General features: G+C 46.2%; 1 protein-coding gene across 2 annotated transcripts in view; it reads left to right on the plus strand.

The window, feature by feature from the left end:
• Positions 1 to 25,232, plus strand: part of DPF3 (double PHD fingers 3) — a 257,039-nt gene that overhangs the window by 185,330 nt on the left and 46,477 nt on the right. Inside the window, exons 8-9 of one of the 2 annotated variants that reach the window (XR_006741071.1) lie at positions 14,009 to 14,137; positions 16,944 to 18,347. Coding sequence is in view for 1 of the 2 variants with exons in the window: in XM_036432371.2 (XP_036288264.1) it covers positions 14,009 to 14,137 (129 nt within the window). In the remaining variant the exon portion in view is untranslated. The remainder of the gene's footprint in view (positions 1 to 14,008; positions 14,138 to 16,943; positions 18,348 to 25,232) is intronic. The other variant, XM_036432371.2, reaches the window with a different exon arrangement.

Here is a 25,232-nt window from a genome sequence, read left to right on the forward strand (position 1 = left end):
GAGAGGCCTTTTGACTTTGGTCCTCCTGCTGTCCCTCGCTGCATCTCCCCCAACTGTGTCTCCAGCGGAGCCCATTGCTCATCCCTGCGCCTGCTGCTGCTGAAAGGGCAGAGTGGAGCTGGCATTGACCTTCCCCCAGCCAAGCTGCCCTGTGCTGCCAGCTCAGCATTGACTGCCATTTCTCCCATCCTCCTGCCCCCTCCCAGCTGATGCTCTCTGTCCTTTGTTCCTCTCCTAGTCTCTCATCCTTCCCCACCCTACTCTGGCACACGTTTCTCATCCTCCTGTAGGCTTGTCCCCTTTCCTCTGTGCCCTTGCCTGTCTGCCTCCACTATGGGCACCCCAGGGCTGCTAGGAGCTCCCACACTCCCCTGGGGAGCCAGTGCTTTTCTGATGAGGTCTTCCCCACCTGAGCTGCTGCCCTTCTCTCCCTGTGGGAGGCTGGATTCTTCTTTCTCCCTCCATTTCTCTTACCACCTTCATCTCCTTTCCATAAATGAAATCCCTGTGTGTGTGTGTGTGTGTGTGTGTGTGTGTGTGTGTGTGTATAGGAGAGGGAGTGCTTGGGTGGGTAGGACTCTGAGAGGTGTCTCTCAGAAGCATTCTGCTATGACTCTTTTAATGCCACTTGAGTAAACAGCCCCAGTGGGGCCACGGTAGCAGAAAGAGTGCTAGGTTAGAACTCCAAACTCCTTTGACACAGGCTTACAAGGTCGAAACTCTTCTTGAGTTTCTTTTTACCTTCTCTGTGCAATGGGAATCTGTTACAGATGATGTTTTTAAGGTATTGGGGTTGGGTGTGAGCATTTATGAGGTCCTAAACCTGGATGGAAAAGCTATGTGAATACATTCAGTCTAATCTAATCCATTCATCTGTCCATCCATCCATCCATCCATCCATTGGTTTAGTAGCCATGCACTCAGTGCTGCCTTGTTCCCTGTCCTTGAGCAGCTCCCAGCCTTGCGTGGGTGTGGGTGAGGGGGCAGAGGCTATGAGGCACACACGGTACACGTCCACTTTGTCGGGCAGGTGTGCTCTCAGGGCAGCAGCACCTCCTGGGACTTGTTGGAAATGCAGATTCTTGGCTCCAGCAGACCTCCTGGAACAGACTCTGAGGGTGGGGACCCATGTTTCAAGAAGCCCTTCAGGACATTCTGGTGCCACTAACGCTTGAGCACCACTGCATTAGGGGATTTGCAGAGGCTTCTCTGAGGAGGTGACGTTCATGGTAGCCCATGAAGAACGAGGAGGAAGTTTTCAGGAGATGGAGGTCACTGCACGTACCAAGGCAGGGAGGTATGGAGTAGCATGGCGCATCAGGCAGTTGGGAGTGCCAGTTGGATCTGACGGCTTGAAGGATGGTAGACATGTTGGCAGAGGCCACAGTTGGAAGTGTCTTCTGTGTGTGGTCATCATCTTGTAGGAAATGGAGAGCGACAGTAGCAATTACTGGAGGACAAGACCAATAATTTATAAGGAAATCTGTCTGGCATAGTATTAATTTTAAATGGTATATCTCTTTTATTTCATAGCATAAATGAGTATAAAATGCTCTCTATAACATACTTGGAACTCCTCAGAGGAACATGTTTTTTTAAAATATGGGTCTATAAAATTTATTTTAAGCCTCTTTTCAAGTCCATGGAGCAGAAGTCAGGTTGTCCTAGGTCTCAGGAGATCTCAGTCTTCCCTACAATGGTCGTGTGCACATAGGCACATAAGCTTTCCCTATCTATTGTCAGGAGAAGGAGAGGCCGCATTGTCAGGCACCTTTGGAGCAAGTGGTACACTGTAGAACTGAAGGAGGAGAGTTGATGAAGGGTGATGTCAGCTGATTAGATAATCTGAAAATTAGTCTGATAATGGGCAAATTATCTAAAAGAAGCCTATGATGTCATTGCCACATTGATAGGAGAGATATAACAGATGTGTTCTTCTGACTTCTCTGTCCTCTGCTGCATGGCCCCGCGACAACAAGAAAGACTGAAAATTACCTTTGACACAAGCTCGAAAAGCCATAAATAAAGCTGACACTGCCCACTACTTACCCAACCTCCGTGCAGGGAAATCAGGCTTTTTACAGGAGACAGAAGGAAAATTCAGACATGGACTCTGTCTGGGAAAGTGAGCTACTCCTTGCTTCCTGAAGAGCAAGTTTGGAAACTAACAACAGGTGTTTGTTACGTACATTATTACATCATTTTTTAAGCAAGTAGCTTATAGATTACAAAGTGAAGAACCGAGGGGTTGCTTTGGCCTTGAGAGTAGACTTGGAGTTAATTTCCTTGTCCTGTGGATCATCCACACCCACTGGCTGAGAGAATGGCATTGGAATTGGGCAGGCCAAGGTGGGTCTCGTAACTGTCACGCTGGTCAGTTACTTACTGACATGTGACCTTGTGCCTCAAGTGCCACCACATCTCTGCCTTTTCATTGTCTCATCCGTAAAGCCGCGAGCATAATCACTGGACCTCATGGGGTTGCTGCGAGTCTTCAGTGGGGTGGGGTGAGCATTTGGCACCATGCCTGCACACTGTGAATGCTGATATCCCATCTCTGTGCCATTTGGACCAACAGAGCATGTCTGTGGCCACAGATGGCTGATCTGAGTCAGGGCCCATCTGCGACTGTGCGATACTGTGGTGCTAACTGCCTTTGGGGGTCTCACTGGCATCAGGCGTAAATATCAGAGCCTGACCTGGCCCTGGCATGTCCTTTGCTAAATTTTCGATATGGGACACCAATCCTTCTACCCAGGCTGCACCTGTGCGTTTATTGAGAATGGACAGTGCAGGTGCCCACTTGTGGTGGTTGGTGAAACTGGGCCTCCAAAAAGGCATCACAAGGGGCTCTGCCTTAGGAGAACTTCTGGTTTAATTGGGAAGTGAGATGGATGCTTGAAACCCAGAGAGAGGAAGCTATGGGGCAGAATCTAGCCAAGTGTGGTATTTATTATCCTGTTTCCCCAGGATCAGAAATGCCCCCGCCACCTGCCTTTCTGTGCGCCTCTTATTTCTCTTACATTTTTGACTTAGTCACCTAGAATGTTCAGGATTGAAGAGTTCCATGTCCTAAGAAACGATGATGTCATTTGTTGCCGACATTCCTTTGTTTTCTTTCACCACCCACCCAGGTTAGCTCCCCTCCAGACACTGAGCTGAGAGCACCACGTTTATGTCATTCATGCCTCACAACAAAGGAGGTGGGTGGGCGTCCTCTAGAAGACATACCAAGTTGCACAGGGACTGAGTATGTGCCCGCGCATGGATGGGATTCTCTAGTCATCTGCCACTTCTTTTCCTGCCTTCTCAGAGATAAAATTATTTCGCATCTAGGAGAGGAAAGAGGCAAATAAGTTGTGGAACATCCACTAGGCACCAGGCAATTTACATGTATCATCTCGTGTAATGTGTAATGTTACAAGTCCATGAGGTACATGTTATTGCTCTCATTTTGCGGAGTAGAAAACTGAGGCTCAGAAAGGGTGAGTAATTTGTCTCAAGTAACACAGCAAGATGGGAAGCTGAAATGTGAATGTGCTTGAGGTGGGCACCGTTCAGGTACGTCAGGACATTGGAACCACACGTGATGGATCCCAGTCTTAGTCTGGGATCTTTGTCATGGTCCTGCTGATGGCTGCTCATTTTCACCTTTAGGCCAGTTGTCAAATGAATCATAATTGCCTGATGACTTTTCAAGAGAAATTAGTATTTAATGGGCAGTATCTTAGTTCAGGCTTCCATGCCAAAGTAGACAGGGTGGCTTAAACAACAGGACTTTATTTCTCACAGTTCTGGTGACTGGAGGTCCCAGATAAAGGTGTCAGCAGGGTTGGTGTCTGTGAGAACTCTCTCCTTCGGTTGGTTTTCTTGTGTCCTCACAGGGCCTTTCCTGGGTTCGTGTGGGTGGAGAGAGAGAAACAAGCTCTCTGGTGTCTCTTCTTATAAAGGCACGGGATCCCCACCATGAGGGCCCCGTCCTCAGGACCCACCCAACCCTAGTCACCTTCCAAAATCCCCATCTCCAGTACCATCCCATTGGGGTTAGGTTTCTAGCCTAAGCATTTTGGGGGAGACACTATTTAGCCCATAGGTAAAATTAGTCTCCAAAGTAATTTGAACTGTATGTGATATTATATGGACCTTGTCCCCTCATAACAAATTCTACTTGAAACATGAGTTTATAAATGAGTTTTACTTTCAAAAAATCACACATTACTTTTTTCAACACTTTTGAAGATCCATCCTTGGCTTTTTGTTGTCTATCACCACCCACCTATTCAGATCAGCTCCCCTCCAAAATACACCCCAGATCTCTCCCTTTCTTCATCTCCTGGCCACACCAGCTCCTTCTTGGATCGTTGCTTCTTCTTTATTGGTTTTTCTACCTCTCTTCTTACCTCTAGTAGTATATTCTCCTCTTATGGTCTATTTTATTTCTTTTTAAAGTATAAAGTAGATTATGCCATTCCCAGCTCTCAATTCTTTTATTCAACACTTGAATACAACTCAAACGCCTCACCTTGAAGGCCTGCATTTTTTGCTTCTCAGAGTGTGGTCAGCAGCACCAACATCACCTGGGACCCACATGATTGTCTTGGCCAGGTTTGCCCAGGCCATTCCCAGTTCTAGACCGACAATCCTGTGTCCTGGGAACCCCTCGGTGCCACCCAAATCCAGACAGTTGACTCCCTGGCAGGAAAGCTTATAAGAAATGTGGAATCTAGGGACCTATCTCTAGATTTTAATCATAATCTGAATTTTAATGAGATCCCTCACATTTAAGAAGCCCTGGCCTCCAAGGCCTGCCAGCCACTCTGATTTGACTTCCCTCAGGTGTGTGGTTGCATGTGCCCAGGGTAGGGCAGTATCAAGTGGGCCAGCTAACAGCCACACCGCCTGGGTTGAGAGCCAACGGAGTCACTTCCTGACATGTGACCACAGACAAGCTACTTAGTTTCCTTGTGCCTCAAGTGCCACGTTTGTAAATAAGAACATTAATGTATCTTATTTACATAGGGTTACGTGGTGACTAAAGATTCATTCAGGTAAAGCACAGCATGAACAGAAAATACGTGTGATGTAATGTGTGTCTCACATGTTGCGTAGAGCCATGGTTCTCGAGCTTGCACACAATGACATCCCTTGGAGGGTTCATTAAAATACAGACTGTTGGATCCCACCCTAGAGTTTTGCTACACCAGTAGGTCTGCGGTAGAACCCTAGAATTTGCATTTTTAATAAGTTCCCAGGTGAACTGATGCCTCAGAGAAATCCAGCTTTTGAAGACTGATTGTCAATCTATTTCCTTATAATTCTTTTCTTTCTTCTGAGTCAGTAACTGGCCAGGAATCATGCTGCACTGTTAACTCTTAACGGCTAGTCTTGGTTTCCATTCTTTCCTAACATTCCATTCTACCTGGGCAAATGTCTCCATAGCTCCCAGCACCTGCAGCCTGGCTTGCTTTCTGAGCGTGTCCCCATCTGGGCCCTCCTCTCTGGCTGGGCTTCCCCTCAGTTCTGGTGCCTGGATTCTGTCCTAATCTTGAGGTCTGAATCTTGAGACTCATCCTTTTCCTTTCCTTGAATACTGTTTTTCAGTTTGAAGGACCCAGAAAATGCTGGTTCACTGTGGACCAATGGGGTTGACATACCTGAGTCCCATGGAGGTGGTGGTGAGGAAGGGTGCAGAGGGGTGGGCTGGGCAAGGTAGGAAGGAGGCTTCTTAAATTTTAATAACACAACAATATCCCAACAACCTAAATGGATAGAGCTTAGACTCTAAAGCACCAGGACCAAGATGTCCTGTAGTTCAGTGACACTTCATTCAGAGCCCTGTTGACATAGTTGCTCTCAGATGAAAACATTTCCCCCTTAACCAACTCATTTGGTGGCAGTAACATTTGTTGTACCAGGGCATGGACTGACCTCAAGGTCTTCTGCTGGAAAATTGAAAGATCTCCTGTGCTTTTCCTAATCAGCACTGAGAAGAGTAATCAGTTTTGCTTGGTCTTTTCTGAAGCATCAGTGACAGACCTGGCGTTGCTAGCCCAAGTCTGGAGCACAAAGGACATTACTGATGGGTCATTTCTGGACCCAGAACTGTGATATGGTGTCCAAACTGCTGGCCAATTGTAATTCTAACCAAATACATCCGTCAAGATGGAGATCTCAGTGTGAGAGTACACGTTTTCTGTTTCTATAGCACAGTGTTTAAGAGTAAATATTCTCAAGGCCTGTGTCTAACAGTATGAGTTTATATTTCATAAAGATGGAGGAAATGAAGGTAGATGCAAAGAAGGGTGGGATGGCTGATACCACATTTTAAAACACAAAAGCACAGAGTAAAACATGGCCTGTTTTCTCATTGTTTGGTGCAGGGCTTCTGACAAGAGACTGAATATGGGACTCAAGGGTCTCTGGGGCCAACAGAGTCTGAGGGTTCTAATTCCTTCCATCTGGTTTTCTAAGAAATGCCTGAGGGAGAGGATTCCTGCAGGAGGGCAGGCCCGTTGGCTTCTTTTTTAAAATATATTTTTGCTAGAAGCGTGTTGCATGAAGATTTGTGCTGGCACCGGTTTTCCTCCGGCACCTGGGACCCAGGCCTTCCAGAGAAGCCAAGCCTCTTCAGTCTTCAGTCTTCAGTCTTCACTTGTGCTGAAGCCTTCAGTCTTGGTTCCATGCCCATGTATGCAAGTTAATTCACCATCTTTGTTGGGTTAATTTGCATACACACTTTTGATTGGCTGGTGGGTGTTGTGGAGGTGCTGCCAATTTGCATATTTCTCTTTTATTAGTGCAGAATGATTTCAGAGAGGAAAGGATATATACATATATATATATATGTGTGTGTGTGTGTGTGTGTGTGTGTGTGTGATTGATTTTAGAGAGGAAAGTATACATATATATATATATATATATATATATATATGTATATGTCAATGATGAGAGAGAATCATTGATTCACTCACTGCCTTTTGCATACCTTCCACTAGGGACTGAGCCCACAACCAGGGCATATGCCCTGACTGGGATCTAACCACAACCCTGGTTCATAGGTCAACACTCAACCACTGAACCATGCTGGCCAGGCCCCTTTGGCTTCTTCACTGCAGTCCCCCATTACTCCTGTTCTTCACTCTTTCTGTCCCTGCCATGAATGGGACTGACACTGGCATTGCCTTAACATCGCCACTCAGTACTTTGCATCCACTCAGTTCCTGTTTTTGACTTTTCTTTGCCTCACAGATCCTCCCCCAACCCAAAGCCTCTGCCAAGCTTTGTCCATTCTTTCATTAAGTATTTATTGTCAACTCCGATTCAATCACTGCACCAGGTGCTGGGATTCAGAGATGAAAGGCACTGTGCCTGCCCTCAGGGAGCTCACAGCTAATAGGGAAGAGACACCTACACAAGCACGAAGCAGCATGAAAAGCTGAGCTCCTCTGGGTTTGGAAAAACTTTGCTCTTCTGTCTGTTCCTTCACCCTATTTAATACTCAAACAGTGGGCCTAAAAGGGACTGGAAGACACCATCTAGCATAGTCTCTTGCCTCTGAGTAGGCGTGCACTCAAAGAGCTGAGTCTGGGGACGTCTTCCCAGGTTCAAAGGCCTCTTCGGAGATGCCCACTCCTCCTACCACGCCTTTGTGTCACTGCCTTCGTCTTGTAGCTTGTGCTCCATCCAGCTCCTTCTGTCTCATGTTGTCCTCTCCTGTTTTCCTTGATATTTCTGAGCATGGTGACTTAGCTCCGTCCATAAACATGAAGACATTAAAAGAGCGCTGGGCCTCCCCTTCGCCTGGAATCATTCTGCACTAGCAGCCCCTCCTAATCCTTGTCCCGCGTTCTCAATGTGGGCAGTGTCAGGCAGCAAAATGGCCGGTGAGGGAGACCGTTCTTTGTCCTGTGTTGAGAGCGACAGTTCTCTCTCCCAGTGTCTATATACCCGGCAGGCTCCGAAGTTCCTGCCTTCCCCATTCGGGGAGGAAGGCAGCCTTTGTCTTCCTCCAGGAGCCCAGGGCACGGCCCACATTGCTACTAGGTGTCCAAGAAGAACCAGCCTGCATGGGGTCCCCACATTTTTATTCTTCGGATCTGTGGGATTTATTTTTTCATCTCTTCTAGGGAAGCAATGAAAAAAAGGTGTCGGGGCTTGGAGATAATTTATACGAGTAAACACGCAAGGCGTAGGGTGAGCAAGAGCATGAGAATTAAGGCCATTTATCCAGGCTCCGAGGCTCTGTTTGCCCTCTGGTCCAGCCTTTCTCACAGTCTTTATCTCATCACGTTAACCCTCTTCTCGCTGTTCTCACGGGGCCCAGCACACATCTCTCTGCACAGCTGCCTTCTGGGCTCCAGCCTTGGCTGCCGCCCCTTCCCCCTCCCCCCCGCCCTCGGCCCTCATTAAAGACTGGGGAGAAGGTAGCTGATGTGGCAGTGGCCTCCAGCTGAGGCCTGCTCGCTGATTCTGAAGGGAAGGCACGTTGGCTTACACCCCCTCTCTTCCCTCTCCCAGGCTCCAAAGCTTTCTCCTCCAGCGTGGCCTGTCTGCGTGGCCAGCCTGGGGCTGCCTTTCCCTCTTCTCCTGCCCCCTCTCTTCACTCCGTCCTGTGAAGCTGCGCTCTGCACAGCCAAGTGCACCAGGCGAGGATGCTTTACACTTGAGAGATGAAGTAATAACAGGTGGCAAGACCGGAGGCTGCCGGAGCCCAGGATTCCAGTTGCCATGGAAACATGTCAGACCTATGGAGGGATGGGAACTGTCAGCCGTGGAGGATGGTGGGGGGACAAGAGAGAGAGTCGAGGAGAGGCACATTTTCTAGAGGGTTCTCCTCACTGCTCTCCGGTTCTTCCAGGGCTGTGCACTCCAGCTAGCAGGCCCCCGGAGACTGCCGCTGGACTGGGGTCGGGGCTGGGCCAGGGCTGGGTGGCGGGCACAGAGCACGGCCACGTGTTTGTACACACCAGGCCCTGGCAGGCGGTCTGAGCGTCTGCTCAGGATGTGAAGTCACGCTGTTGTGGATGTGTCCTGGAGCAGCCTAAGCTGTCTTGCTTCCTGTTTCCCTAGGACAGTGGTTGGCAAACCGTGGCTTGTGAGCCACATGAGGCTCTTTGGCCCCTTGAGTGTGGCTCTCCCACAAAATACCTTGTTCGGGAACACACGTACAGTACGATTGAAGGAGTACCCTAATTAAATTAATAACAATGTACCTACCTATAGGGTTTAAGTTTAAAAAATTTGGCTCTCAAAAGGAATTTCAATCGTTGTACTGTTGATATTTGGCTCTGTTGACCAGTTAGTTTGCCCTAAGACACTTGGGACGGAGTTCAGGTCTTGGAAGAGCTGGATGAGGGGCTGTTGCTGATGGCCAGACTGTCCCGGCCACCCTTTCCTTCGTGCGTGGCAGGCATTTCACAGCGGAGATCAGGTGGAACTGGAGAAAGGCAGCTGCTTGGGTGGTAGTTCTGTGGAAGCATGGGGCCGTGATTGCCACAGACGTGGCCTGATTGAGGTAGAAAACCCCGTAGTGTGCATTTTCCAGAACAACTGTGTAACCTTCCTGAGCGTGGTGGGACACTTGGGGCTTGACTGTTCTTTCTCTTGGTTTGATTTATATGAATGCTTCCTCCACCTTCTAGTTCCTCCCCCCAATCCCCTCACCCAGTCACCACCCCCCCAACCCGGAACTTTTGTTCTTGACTTTATTTTCTCAGAAGCTTCCTTGTATCTCTTATATGATCTCAGCCCATGAACATTAATCAACAGAAAACCAAGTCCATCACTGCGGGCGCTGCCATCAAGATACCACTCCGGCCTTTGCCTCACTGTCATCTTATTCTATAAAGTGGGACTCAATTTCCCATAAGCAGGGGCAGAATCTCTATTTAAATCCCACTTGCAAGGTCTGGGCAAGCTTCCTATTTATAGTAAAATCCTTTTACTAATGATCTCATATACAGTACCAGGAAATTGCTCACCCTGGGTCAGGCCAGAGGCCAACAAAGCCATGGTGTGAGCTTTACTTTAAAAAAATCTCTTCCCGGGCCACTGGACTCTCCGCAGAAGTGTTTTTTTCTGCAGAGCATATCACAGTTAGCAGGGTCACCAGGATGGATCCCTGTGAGAGGGACATTAAGTTTCAGTTCAAAGGGAATTTCCGCTTTTACCAGGCCAACTTCAACTTTTATTGCTTTGGAATTCCTAAATAACGGGTTAGATGAACCAAGTTCACGCAGAGATTTCTGAAGTATTTTAGATGCAACCACGGGTCAGAAAGTGTTTGCGTCTGGAATTCCCAGGAGGCAGGTTATAGGCTGAGAGTCTCCCGGGACCCAGACAACCTGGAGGTGAACCCTGGAGCCAGCCCGTCATCTCTGGACTTCAGTTACCTCATCTGTCAAATAATCCCTACGTCACAGATTTTTGTGTGAGAATCCATGAAATACCATATGCAAAGCACCCAGCGTAAGATCCATCACAGTTTTGTTGTGTACTAAATGCTTGCTGCTTTTTCTTCTCGAAAAGCAACTGAACAAGAGGGAGGCTGAGTGGGCAGATGCATCCTAGTGTCCCCTTCTCAAGAGACAAACTTTCCTTGGGTGTTTGCATGTAAGATGGTGCTTCTCCCACCATAGCAGGGGCCCGGTGTTATTCTTGCTGCAACCCAGGGCTCTCAGCTACCCGCCCCTGTGTTCTCTGGGAGTTAGAGATGACTAACCAATCTCTCCGGACATGGACCAGCTCTGCTCTGAGGATGAGGGAAATAAACCAGGCAGTGAATGATATTCAGAGCAACAGATAACTCTGCCCCAGGGAAAGCAAACCCAGTGCTCTGTCCCTGCTGGGAAGTCCCGGGGGTGGTATCACTGTGCTGCCTGTTACATCGCTGCCATTCTTTTCTGAGCCCTTCATCCCACATGTTGTTAACCATTTCCTGTGCACGGGCCCATAGGTGTTCAGAGGTGTTTGACATGGTCCCTGACCTGAAGGAGTGGAACATTGAATAGGGGAGACGAGGCAGGTATACACATGCAGAAGCAAGAGAAGCACCCATGGAAGTGTCAGCAGAGGGCCCTCCCCAAAGCCTGGTTGGGGAACTGGGAGAGCTCCACGGGAGAACTCTCCCCCTGAAACCAATCCTAAATACCAAAAAGCGTAGGAGAACCAGATGCAAAGGCTCTCGATGAGTCTACTCTATGCCGTGTCACCAAGATGGAAGAAAGCTTTGTGCTCATGAGAAGACAGAAGGAACTGAAGCAGAAAGGATTTTGCTGGAAATGAAGTGTAACCATTCAGTATCACTTCCTATCCTGGGTCATTGTTCTAATAAAATACAGCCCCTCCCTCGCCCACTTCTAGCATGTCACCACTGCATACTTCAGGGCCTACAAAGATTATAGCACCTCTTCACCTCCTGGGCCTGGCACTTCCTGTGGCCAGTAACCAACACCAAAATATGTGTTGACGCTGTTCTGATTCGGTCTTCTCAGAAATTTCTCTTCATCAGATGAATTAAATTCTGTTCCTTTGGTCTTTTTATATAGGATCAATTTCCCCATCATTGTCTTCTTTGCTCTACTAAGATCATTTCTGAATTTTTTTAATTTCTTGCTATATTGGAGTCCCTGATTCCATGGTCCGCATGATCTACCAATGGTCTGCTGGGGGTAAAAACTAAAAGATTATCTGGGAGTTCTTATGTTCTATACTTTACTTCTTCCTCCTCTTAAGTCACAAGTGATACAGTGGGTTGGAGACAACCAGCTTCTTTGGTTGCTTAAAGATTTTGTGAAAAGGCAGAAAAAAATCTGACATCATAAGAGGTCTCTAAGAGAACAGGAGAGAGACAAATGGTGAGATAGGGCCTCCTGAGAGTTTTTGTGAAATGATACACGTGAGATTATTTGATTTTTATGTGGGAAGCTATCTAAGCTGTAACTGGCATCTCCACTTTTTATATCTAGTTCATACCAATCCTGAAATTTCACTTTTGTTTACGCTCAGCCCTTACATTTAATGTTCCCCACTTTTTTTTTCTTTCTTTTTTTTTTTTGATAGCAGGAAACACTGAATTTACTTGCTTCTTGGATGTGCCTGGCTTTCTTAAGAGAGTTCCAGAAATGGTTAAGATGGCAACTGAGAGAGAAGGAAGAAAGGGACTTCCTTCTGGAGTTGGACAACGGAAATTTTATAGGCAGATGTATTGGTTTTTGGCGGTTTGCAAAGCCAATCTGCATGACACGCAGATGCCTTTGACACACAGAGGCTGATGAAGGAAAAGCGACACCCAGCAGGTCGCAGGGTGCAGCGGGCTCCTCTGTACCCCACACAGACAACGCTTCCCTTGCAGAGTTGTGTCTGCCTCCCTGAAGATGAAAATCAATGACTTAGAAACTGATTAAGCAATCCAAATAGCAACTGATAAATGGATTAACCCTCTCTAATGCAATTCTGCAAGCTTTTGTCTTCTGCCTTTGCCAGGTAAGTTTTTCTATTCCTGGAGGCAAAGCAGAGGCATGGAGGAAGCAAAGGCCAGAGGGAATCACATTAAAGTGGGTGAATCTGTTTATCACTTACTGTCTGGATGGTATTTCTGCTCACATATCTGCTTCCTTTTACAGCTTCGTACCCTACGGGACTCTGATTAATGTTAGCCAGTGAATAATGAAAGATAGCAGACATTGGGTTTAGCGAGGAGGAAGATGCCCCCGTGGTTTAGGCTGATCCCATAAATGGAGAGACTTTTCTTTCTACTCACAGACAGGGAGTGTTGATGTGACAAAGAAATGTCCAGAGAAAGGACCAGAAAAACCGAGGGAAATGGGGGAGTGTCTCCTGAGGTGGCAAAGAACCTGTGTAAGGCTTGACACCAGGCAGTAGAAGCTGAGAATGCTATCAGTGCTTGAGGACAGGGCTGTTTTCATAAGGGTTTGTTTTAAGACCGTGTCCCAAGATTTTTCTTTGTGTTTGGATGGAATTTTCATCACGGGTGGCTTATGAGAATCTTAAGCCTCCAGGCACACTCACTAACTCACTTTTCAATCCATCTTTGGCCTGAGGCTTAGCTAAGTGTCCAGTCTGATTCTAGGTACTTGGGGTCTGCTGATTGTCTAGTCCTGGACTTTAGGGAGAGACAGCGGAGCAAGAGCGAACACCTATGTACCTGCCAAGATGTTCCTCAAAGTCCCCAAGCGCATCTTCAGTGTCCTCTCTGGAAATGAATGCCGCTTTGTTTTCCTTTTCAGGATGGTAGGACTGTCTCCTAAACAAAAGCATCTCTCTGAAGGGCAAGGCCTAAGCATTGGCTATTCTCTCTCTCTCTCTCTCTCTCTCTCTCTCTCTCTCTCTCTCTCTCTCTCTCTCTCTCGTCACACCACTGTTTATGACTGCCATCTGCTATCTGGGGCCTTGGCCCTGAGAGCTGCTTGTTTGGGGATGAGAGCAGTTCACTTGATTAGCAGGCCTTCTGGATGCTGTGCTCATCCAGGGATGCAATCAGAGGAGCAGGCTTGTTCTAAAATGCAGAGCTGGGAAACGTTGCAACAATAAAAATAAACAGGGTAGCTTGCAAAACATTGATACTATTTTTTTTACAACATATTTTTATTGATTTTAGAGGGAGAGGAAGGGAGAGAGAGAAACATTGATGAGAGAAAGAGAGAGAGACATACATCAATTGGTTGCCTCCTGTATGCATCCCCTGACCAGGGAGCAAACCCGAAACTTAGACATATGCCCTGACTGGGATTCGAACTGAGGATCTTTCGGTGCATAGGATGACATTCAACCAAATGAGCCACACCAGCCAAGGAAACACGGATACTATTAAACCGAGGAGGGTCAAAAAGAAGGCAGCCCAAGTTAACAGCGTGGTCATAACAGAACCTCAGATTCTAAACTTCATCTTTTATTTTTCGGGACCAGATTTTGCCAGACTGTGGGAGAAGAGGGGGCAGTAGAAATGCATCTCAGTCTAAAATTCAATTAAAAAAAAATGTTTCTACAGCCCAGAAAGGTCCAGATGGGACAGTCATTCCTAATAACTACTGTGACTTCTGCCTGGGAGGCTCCAACATGAACAAGAAGAGCGGGCGGCCTGAGGAGCTGGTGTCCTGTGCAGACTGTGGACGCTCTGGTGAGTGCGGCCCCTTCCTGCACCCCTGCCCACAGGCCAGCGGCCGTCCCCCCTGCACTGCGGCCACCCTCCCTGGGGCGGAGGGCGGAGCGGGGAAGTGGTTGGTGGCGATGATTCCAAGGACAGAGGCGTTTTCAGGTCACTGGATAGTTTCCTACGTTGGATCTCAAGAAATCATGCCTTGGGAGCCAGGGAAAAGGGAAGGGAGACATTTTGGTCCTGGGTTTGGCCTTTTCATGAAGTGGGTGTTTCTTGGTGTGTGTTGTTGTGAGATAGCGTGGGAACACCTGGGGACACGGGCAGCACTCTCCTGTAGCGGGCGCAGCACATGTAACACAAAGCTGCATCTGTTCTGCGGGAGTGCCCGGGGGGAACCGGAAGACACGGAAACACGAATAGGGGGGCAGCAGCCACAGTTTGAGGTGTGGGTGTCAGAGACCCCTGCGCTCCTTGGTGGTGGCACAAATATCGCATCCATTGGTCGCTCACCCCATTTTCTCATAAGGAACCAGAAAAGAGACCCTGATGGATGAAGGAGACAAAAGGGCAGTGTTCTGAGGGCTAATGTGAAGTTGGCTTGGGCTCTTTTGAAGTTTTCATTTTTAATCTCTCCAAAGACTAAAATAAAGGAAGACTTTGATCCTGTTCTTTCATTCCTAAAATGAATTCAGGTTTTCAAGTTTTGCTGAAGCTGTCCATGGTTTTTTACTTCTAACCAAACTGTTACCTTTGGCTGGGTGTGGTTGGTTGTACTACCAACTTTTCGTAGATTTTTATATCATAACTAGGCCAAAGAGAGATTTCAGACCCGTGTTTAGTCTCCTCCACTACAGGCTCTTGTAGGTGAGGTGCAGTTCAGTTGGACACTGGATCCAGCACGGAGGAGGCACTGCTCCTTCCACACGCTTCCCCGTGTCCTTTCTACTTTTACTTCCAAGAATGGGGCCGAGGTGACCACACCTGGGTGTACCACAAAGCTTAGCTTTAGTCCTTTTTTCTTTCATGTGGCTTTTGGGTTGTTTAGATTCAAGACTGACTTGAGAAGCAAATCGGTAATGTAAAAAGGAGTGGCTTCCATTGTGTGCAGTTCTCAACAATGGACACTTAAGGGCCCTGACAGGGTGGCCCATCTGCAATGCTGTCAGCTCACCTACTTTGCAAACATGATATCGAAAGTCAAACTTGTTACTCTCCTGGTGCCAGTTTAGAAAAGGGCTTGTGTGATAGCGGATTCTGGGTTTTAGATACTTAAAGGGAAAATGGAACAAGTAAAATTCAATGCAGTATTTTTAAAATGGACGACCGTCCGAAGCGAAGTCGCTTGGTGTGATGCTGTAGGCAGAAGGATGTGGACCGCGGGGGACGCGCTAGAGAGGGCAGCTCCAGGATCCTCATCACAAACTACTTCCTTCCCTTCCTTCCCTTCAGAGATGAGGTACTTGAATCTGATTCATGGGGGACCAGATGTGGGCAGTTGGTTTTTTCCTATCCAAACCCTTTTTCTTCACAGCCTTTTACTCAGCTTTTTCTTCCCAGGATCTGTCTGCTGTGTGACTCAGGGGACCATTTTATACCAGCCTAGGTGTTCTCATTGCATTTGCCAAGGATTAACTTTGGTGACTAATTTGGTCCAGGTCTGCGTCTGATTTTCCTGAAATAGTTGATACCTTGGGAATAAACAGGTGCATTAACCCATGGGATGTGCTTGCTAAGTCAGGGGGGCAAATACTTCCCCAGGGCCTCCTGGGGTTTTTCCAAGGAAGAGTGTGGAGCTTGGAAGAGCTTTCTTTCCCTCCCAGTCTATCCCACTTCCTGTTTCCTGGGGAGAAAATTAGACTCCTGATCCTGGCACCATAACTGGCATATCATGACCTTATTTGGGGGTAATCCTGGGGCCCATTTAGAAGGTAAACTGTTTAAACCTGAGTTGTGCAAATTCCAGGAGATAACCCCTATTTTTTCACTCTCTTAGCGCTCTGAGTTAGATTTGATAACTCTGGACTTCCTGGGGTAACAAAGACCTGGGCGTGTGTCGTGGCTGGAGTGTGTGTGCGCGTATGCACGTGCATGTGCATGGGTGCACATATATGTATCTGTGAGCACATGTATATGGGTACAGATCACAGATATGTCCTCCAGTGGTTAAAGAAAATGAGAGACTTTTCAGCTTCTTTTTGCTTTCAGTGCAAAGAGCCACATGGTGTAAGGGCAGAATGGAAAGGGTACTGAAAGAGGGGGATTAGACACAGGTAAAAATAAAAATAAAGCAGATGGAGGCTTAACCGCCTGGAACGGGTTATCTGACAGTAATACCTTTGCAGAGCTGCCTGTCAAAGTGAAGGACACACACTGTGCATGAAACACCCATGGAAAACACCAAAGAAACACCAGCCGGGCTAAACACCCACCAAGTCAACTCATTGTCTGGGGTAGGGCTGAATGTGTGTGTGTGTGTGTGTGTATGTGTGTGTGTGTGCGCACGCGCGCGTGCAAGTGTTTCTGCTCGCATACAGAAGAGAAGAAAGAAATCTCACGGGAATCACTTATGTTCAGTGCGGTGGACACACATGTTATGGTAGCGATGATGCCTTTTCAGGGAGGGAGGCATCCTTTTCCCTGGAAATGATGGCTTTGTCCTTTTACCCCAAATCTCTGTCACCAGGTGGTGCACCCAGTAAATCTCTTTTGGGTGCAAATGGTTTATGATCTTGCTTATGAGGCATAACATTGTAATGATATAATAAGAATATTAATAATGCTGTCTGTTGCTTAACCCATGTGCTGATATATTCATCATACATGTCAGCTCATTTGGGAAGAGAAGGCAGGAAGGAGAAGGAGGCAGCGGCTGCAGCACGCACCACGGAGGACTTATTCGGTTCCACATCAGAAAGTGACACCTCAACTTTCCACGGCTTTGATGAGGACGATGTGGAAGAGCCTCACTCCTGCCGAGGACGCCGCAGTGGCCAGGGCTCGCCCACAGCGGACAGAAAGGGCAGTTGCTAAACCCATGAATGGACTCTCTGGGCAATTAGCCATCACCCTCTGACTTGGTCATTGTTCTGGTTCTGATGCATTTAAAAAAAAAAAAAAATGAAAGACAACCTTAGATTTCCCCCCTCATCCTTGCTTTTTCCTCTTGCCTTCCACGCACCCCCCCCCGCCCCCCCCCCGGCCCTCGATTCTGAGTATGTACAGCAGAAGCACAAACTACTGAAACACAACAGAACAAAAGAGCAAACTAGTCCTTCCGAGAGATGGCCTCACGATGTACTATTTATTTTCCAGAGCAATGAGAAGTTAGGCGAATTGTCTCTTGCGGGGAGGGCATCTTTTTTGACGTGAGCAGAGTTGATTTTCTCAGTGTTCCTATTTATTGGCAAAACGAGGAGAGGAGGAATATTGGGTTTGGAAACAAAGAACCAATTATGTTAAATAAATTATTATTTATATATTCTAACTATTATTAGAAACTGACTTGTTTTTTTTTTTTTTTTTTTTTTGAGAGAGAGAGAGAGAGAGAGAGAGAGAGAGAGAGAGAGAGAGAGAGAAGGGAAATCGGAGACATTGATTTAGAAGGAAGCCGCTGGGGGAGGATTGATTCAAGGGCAGGAGGAGTTCTTCGGTGGGAGATGATTGCACTTTGTATACCCCACGGAGTGTCTGCCTCCCCATGGCAGGCCCCCTCCCCATTTCTCATCCCTGACCTTTCCGGCTTCCTCCCTCCCTGCTTGTGAGAAAATATCAGCAGTTGCTGGAAAGTGCTGGCTGCTGTGTGGCCTCCCTCCAGCACCAGGCCCCCCCAGCAGCGTCTGCTGGGCTCCTCTTCTCCACTCTTCGGTGGTTGCTGTTTTTTTCCTCACTTTCCTCCTGGTGAAGAGCAATTTCCAAATGCAGGAACGGAACGTAAGCAGAGAGCCGTGGACTCAGCAACCCGAGCTTGCTCTTGGAAGAAAGAACGACAGCTGAAGTACATGTCCCTGCCCCGCGTCCCTCTTTACAAACATATAAATTCCCGTTGGATGATCAAGTCCTTCCGTACCCTATTTTTTTATAGTGCCCCGCCAGGCACTTTGTTTTATGTTTCCAATAGCATCTCCTGAAATAAACCAAAGCCACACTTGCTCAAGGCCCCCGGGGGATGGAGAAGACCACCCACCTTGTTGGCAGTCCCAAGAGTGACCGGCTGTGCGGGCCTAGTCAAAAGGTATGTCTTGGCTGACCTGTCTTACCCATGAGGGCAAACCATCATAGTTGTTTTTTCCCCTTACTTTCTTTTCTTCCCTCCCCACCCCCACCTACCTTGTCTTTTGCTTTTTTTTTGGCTTGGACTCCCATCTTAGTAGTGAGAGTGACTCCCGGATAGCCTTCCCCTCTGCCATGTCTGTGCATGTACCCCACCTGGGGGCCTGGCCCTGGTGTGAGGACTGAGCTTGCTTCGGGCTCTTTGTGGAGAATGCGGGGGGTGGGGGCTTCTGGCTTCTGGCTTCTGGCTCAACTCTAAGAGAAAATGCCCGGGGAACTGATTTGGGAGTGGGCTGCTGTACTTGGCTGGAACAAGGGGGCCATAGGGAGACTGCATGTTGAGGTTGGTATTTCTTGCTCCAGGTACCATTTTTATAGCCAAGGGGATGCATCCCAGTGAAAGTAGGTCTAAGATTAGTCACAGTGCTCCACTGAGCTGACCTGAAGATTCTGAACTCGCACTAAGTGTGGCCAGGTTCTTCGGCCTCCATGAGAGCACAGGTCCAGAGCCATGGGTTCTGCCATTGGACTCGGGTTGGGAGATGAGAGAGGCCCCACCCAGGCTCTTACGCGCTTTGACAGTCCGTCCTTTGCAGACTCTCAGTGAATTAGACCTCTCATTAAAATAACAAACCCACCAAACAAAAGCAAGGACCAAGCAAAGAAACCCACCAATGGGCCCTTTGAGTTTTTCTGGTACCTGAAGCAGGCAGGGCTTCTGCTTCTCTCCTGCTTCAGGTATGACTGTGCTCGCCCGAGCATTTCTCATCGTGAGAGAACAAAAGTGACAGCCTCACCCACTGGGATGTCCTGCCTAATCTGTATGTGGCCCCGTTCCTAGGAAATATGGCACAAACCTCCAACAGTTAATATTCCTGCATGTGCGCGTGTGAAAAGCCAATATAGTTGGTTCCAGTTGGTTTCTGCAAAGGGGATGCAACCTGCTCTTGCTGACACTCTCCACCTCTTCATCTGTTCTATTACTTTGAGTCAGATATTGGATTCATGGCACTATGACTTCCTCTCACTGATGAACTGTGAGCTCCCATGTTAATAAAAGCATCTCTGACCGATGGATACTATCATTTGAAATCTGTCTAGTTGTCTGTAGTTCTGAAATTCTTAATGACAACCTACTTTTGAACTTGAAAAAAGAATTCAATCCACATAATTAAAACAGTTTATGAAAACCCACCTAATTTCAGAGTCTAGCTTGGAGTTCTGAAGGGAACGAAAATGAATAATTGTTTAAATAAGGCAAACTCCCATAGGAAGATTTATCTGAGGATGGCTAGTGCTTATCTGCTTTATGCTTGCTACTATAACTTGATTTTCTTTTTCTTCTGTTGGGGATAGTAGATACCCTCATCTTTCTCAGTTTGTTAGCCAATGCCAGCGTAGAATTATATCTTAGCACTGCCTGAACATCTTGTCTCACTTTACTCATAGTATACAGACTCAGAATTTACATCCTTAAAAAAAGAAAAACAAAACAAAAATAAAAGAACTGGGAGGTACTTTAAAGAAGATAAAGTTCAAATCTTTCATTTTTTAGTTGAAAAAGATCAACTCAGAGAGGTTAAGTGAGTGAAGCGAGAGAGCAGGATGGACACTACTTTGGAGGCAGATGTGTAAGGTGAAAGAAGGAAACTTGGGGCTGGGGGAGGAGATGGTGGAAGTTTTAGGAGGAGGAAGCTGGATGTCCTGAGTTTCCAACCACCTTGATGGTTGATGTGGTATCTTTCCCACCATATGGCCAGCATTGTTCATTCCCTGGAATAGTTTATTTAATCCTCATTATTGCCCTACGAGGTAGGTGTTCATGTTATTCCCAGTTTATAAATAGGAAACTGAGGTTCAGTAATAAGGTTAAGTAATGTATCTAAAACCTCACAGCTAAAGCAGATCAGGTTTGAGCCCTGGCCACCAGGCTCTAGGACCTCCTATACTCCTATATCATGGTTTTTCTATCTGCCCTTGCAGGTTCCCACATATGGGATATAGGAATATAATACAATATTCCTATGTGTAACCTAATAATATAAGTATTATTACTTTATTATTAAAGAGACACATGGGAATTATTTACATGAAGATTTCAGAAGTTCAGTGGATGCATAGTGACTTATTCCAGTTTATATACCTGGCAAGGATGTTACCATCTCTAACTAAGTAATAATTCTTGTCATTGAGATGCCTCCGTATTCTGGGAGAACTTTACTCCTACTTTCATAGGCACTGGTTGAACCTCTTCACACTTCCCTTCAGATTCCTATCCAACAGCTACTGCTGCTGTTTGCAATACGTTTCCTTGAAGTTTTTTTCTGGAAGTGTAATACCTCCTTTGGCTACAGTTATGGCTGCACTTCAGTCACTGCTTAGTCAAAGGGGGAAGATATATGTATATGTACCTCCCTTGATTTTTCGCAGGTCCAGTTGAAAGAAGGGGTATTTGTAATGAATAATAGCTTTAAGTGGTAGCCTTATTAAAGGATTAGAAGAGTGAGCAATTAGGTCCCCCAGAAGAAAATTCCAATTAAAATTCTGTTCAGAAAGTTATAGAAAGCTTGACGTTTAAACCCTCATTTCTAGACATTCCCTCCTGATGTCTACTAAGAACAATGTCTCCTTTTTCTGTGACCTCAGAAATTGCAACAATTATAGGAGCAGTCAACACACCTATTGTTTTGTTGTTGCTTTTGTTAAATAAGTATCACTTCAAATTTAACATAAATTAGAGTTTATCGGCATGAAAGTGATTTAACTAGTTTCTTTTGTCCTCAGCTCAATAAAGTGTCCACCCAAAATGTTTCAGAAACATCATCTAATTTTCTGAGTCCTAGCCCAAAGATAGGAGAATCAGATATATAGAACTTTCTAAATTTGTTACAACAGTCACATCCCCTGGGGGAACTGTTGATGAAAAAGGTGATTATTGTTTTGTCTATCTGATGTTTTTCCTTACTTAGAGCAATCTAATCCTTTATTTCTGTTATTGAGACCATGTGGAGATCAGACCCTCTAATCACAGTAACACTGGGAGTGAGAAATATGCATTTCATTTTTTAAAGATACTTTAAAGTCAGTAATGCAATTTGCTACTGGTCTTTTAGAGAGAAGGGTTTAATAAAAATATGATGCGCACATCAATAGTATCCCTTTAAGTCTTCCTGCTTACTTTGCATCTCTCTGTGCTCCTAATGGGCTGCAGCCGATATTGCCTTTATATAGCACTTGAGGGAACACAACATCATTGCTCGAGGAGAGAACTAAAGGCTGCTTGGAGAGTCTCACTTCATGGTGGAGTAAAATTAATTAATATTATTCCAATATGCCTCCTGTTACATTTGATGAATATGATCTTGAACTTCTACTTGAAGTTTGAGCAGGCTCATGTGTTAGGCACTTTTCCATAGGGGTGTTTTCTTTACCTTTGAAAGTGATGTTTCTTGTGTATTACCTGAGTCAGGCATTTTTGATCTAGTGAGTAGAAAATTTTTGATCTGCAGGAGAAATGAAAATTTCTGGGTTTGGTCTCAATCCTGTGTGAATTTGTTGCTATGCATTTCTGTCTCAGTTTCTCAATTCCTAGATATGGACATTTCTTATCCTTTCATAATACTTAACCACATTCTTTCATGGTGATTCTTCAAATAGCCCTGTGAGATGTTATTTGTTCTCATTTTACTGATGAAAAAACTGAGATTCCATCAGGTTAGATGATGTATATGAAGTTGCAGGGTAAATGGTGTCTGGATCTTCTAATACTCTTTCCTCAATCTAGATTGACTTCTCCATCGATCACATTTTGAAAATTTCTTGAGTAAAATCAGTAGAGGGCTTTGAGATCTTGCATTCAAGACTATTTGGATTGAGAGGAGGTATTTGATGCTTTCTAAACAATTCGAATTACTACCCAACCTCTATTCACATTAGAATTTCACCAAGGAATAGCAGTGTCCAAGTCCTCATGAACTCTTTCCAAGAACAAAAAGATTGAGCTTTCTAAATGGTCATTGTTTTGGTGGTGACATTGGGGTGACAGTGAGGGTGTGCGTAGTAAGGAGGCAGGGAGTGAATAAATGTCCCAGGCCTTGTTTCAGTCACATGCCAAAGTGCTTCTAACACTAAAACATTGAATTATGTGATACTGTTGTGCTTCATAAAAGTGATTTCTGACCGTTTAGTCAAAATAACAGCATAGGAAAATATCATTCTGCTTGATGGATTTACCAAATAGCTGAGGAGGATGGCAGATCCCTGTCAGAACTGAATTACCAGCTAAAAAGCATTGGCAAGTAGGTTTTCAAAGTATCTCAATATTGGCCCTTGACCAATAAAACATTCCCATCGATTCTTCATCTAGATTCTTTAAAAAAAAACCACAGTATAATGATCACAATGAGCAAATTAACGCTGACACAATACTATAACCTCCAGACCTATTCAGTTTTTGCTAATTTTCTCACTATGTCCTTTTTCTGGTCCAGGATCCAATCCAGGATCACCTGTTCTTTTCAGTTGTCATGTCCTCTTCAAGTCCGTTAAACTAAAGCAGTTAGATCTGCAGTCTTTCTTTGTATAACTCTGATACTTTTGGAGAGTATTGTTTAGTCACTTCTTAGAAAGTCTTTCATTTTAGTTTGAGTGCTGTTTTGAAAATCAGGTTATGCAGTTTGGGTAAGAATGCTACAGAAGTGATGTTACATCCTTCTCCGTGCATGATATCAGGGGGGGGGACACAATTAATTTATCCCATGATGCGGCTCAGATGTTTGGCCTTTCAGCTTAGGTTCAGGCTAGTATGTTTGTAGTCCATGGATGGTAATACTTTCATACACATAGACTTTGTTTATTTGGCAACTAGGGCCTGGGTAACTGCTCAGCAGGTAGGATGTGTCGGCAAGGGATGACAATGGGATTCTTTTTGCTGTCGGTCAAAGTAGTCAGGGAGATTTTATTGGAGGAAGCTCTTCAGATCAGCAGAGAGTTCTAGATAGTTATTTAATCAGTAGGCAAGAATGTCTCTTGTCAGAGAGAATAGAGGTAGAGCAATGTGCCATAATTATTTAATGAAATAAACTGAGAAGCGAGCAATGTTTCTGAGCTCATTAGTGGAAGGATTTAGGGTCTCACTGCATACATAGCATGTGCTCCATAACTATTGGCAGAAAGGTTGGAGGAGTCATACATAACTGGACACAGCATCCATTGGTCAAGTCAGAGGGGTGCATGAGATCCAGGAGGCAGCGAAGTGGTGGTGAGGGATGTAGGAGGGAGAGTGAGGATGTGAGGACAGGCGTGAGGGGAAAGTGGAAGCTGAGTGGAGGGATGGAAAGTCAGCCTCTTTGAAAGGGACTGGGAGCAGAAGACCAAGGACACATTAGGACATTTCTAACAGCTGGATGTTGGCCCCACCAGAGGAAATGAAAGAGAAAATGGATGTTGGGAGCACAAAGCTGGGAACCAACCATCTGTTTTCTAGGTGGCTTACATGGGCAAACACAGAAAAGTGTGTATACATGTGTGTTGGGGAATCAATTGTAGACATTTGAGGAAACTGAAAGGGCATGGTGTATGGTTATTAGAAAGACTCACTAAAAATGTGACAGGTGACATCTGACCAGAGAGATTAAGGGCACTGGGAGAGGGTCAGAAAGACTCCTGGCAGGGGGTGAAAGTCTGACTGGATGCCCAACCAGAGAACATGCAGCAGACACTCTCTGGGAGGTCTGGAGAAAGGGCTGGAGGCAGGTGGAATAGCAGAGATGAATACGAAGGAAGATGAATCTGGGAAGGGAGACCAAACAAGCCAATCTGTGAAGTGACACAATGGTGTGGGATGGGATGGGATGGGATGCAAAGAAACTCGGCCAGGTGTGAGGGGAAGGCTAGATGTGGGTGAAAGCAGACGAGTCCCAGCTTTGGAAGGCCATCTAATCCAGCCCCACACACCTGAGCAGTGAGTAGTAAGACCTTGGGCACTGGAAGGAGAGGTAGCGGGTGGGGAGTTTCAGCTTGGAAGAAGCTGAGCTGCTTATTTGATTCTGAACATTGCTCCCTTTGGCTTGGCTCTTCCCCCGGGGAGCCCCTCCTTCCTTTCCTCTGTTTTGCCACTCAGTTCAGTGTGAGCTGGGCACTGTCCAGGCACCCATCTCTGCCCTTAGGAACTGCTTCTGGGGTGAAATGTGATAGTACTTGGTTTTATTGCTTACTCTTTTGTGCCGGCTACTCCATTCCAAAGACTAAAATAACTTAACAGATTTCATTTCAGAAGCAAAATCCATGCCCTGTTGGTACCCATTCCAGATTAAAGGACCCACCTGGTTTGAACTGCCCCCAGGTTCCAAGTCTGACACTTAGAAGTGCTGGGCTAGTTGAGCACTGGCATAGATCTCTTGGCTTGGTTCTCTCTCCGAGTAACTCAGACTCCCTGGAATGCCTTGGAGCATTGTTTTTGGGAGAGGGGGTGTGATGAAGCAATGTCCTTTTGGCCTTAGGCCAGGTGGGGCATCAGTTGGGGTTTTCGGTGACTGCAACTGGTCCTATACCATAGACCTACTCATTTCTATGTAGGTGATAGGAAGATAGATTGCATCATAATGGCCTTTCTGGGGTATTTTATGTGTGGTTTTTTTTTTAATTTTCATTTGAGGATATATTTTTTTTCCTTATTGATTTCCACAGAGAGTGGAAGGTTGAGAGGGAGGATGGGAGAGGGGGAGGGGGGGGGGGAGAGAGAGAGAGAGAGAGAGAGAGAGAGAGAGAGAGAGAGAGAGAGAGATTAATTGATTGCCTCCCATATGTGCCCCTTGACTGGGAATTGAACCTTTGGTCTGCAGGCCGA

The sequence above is a fragment of the Pipistrellus kuhlii genome, unplaced genomic scaffold, assembly GCF_014108245.1.
Source record: "Pipistrellus kuhlii isolate mPipKuh1 unplaced genomic scaffold, mPipKuh1.p scaffold_m20_p_1, whole genome shotgun sequence".
NCBI lineage: Eukaryota > Metazoa > Chordata > Mammalia > Chiroptera > Vespertilionidae > Pipistrellus > Pipistrellus kuhlii.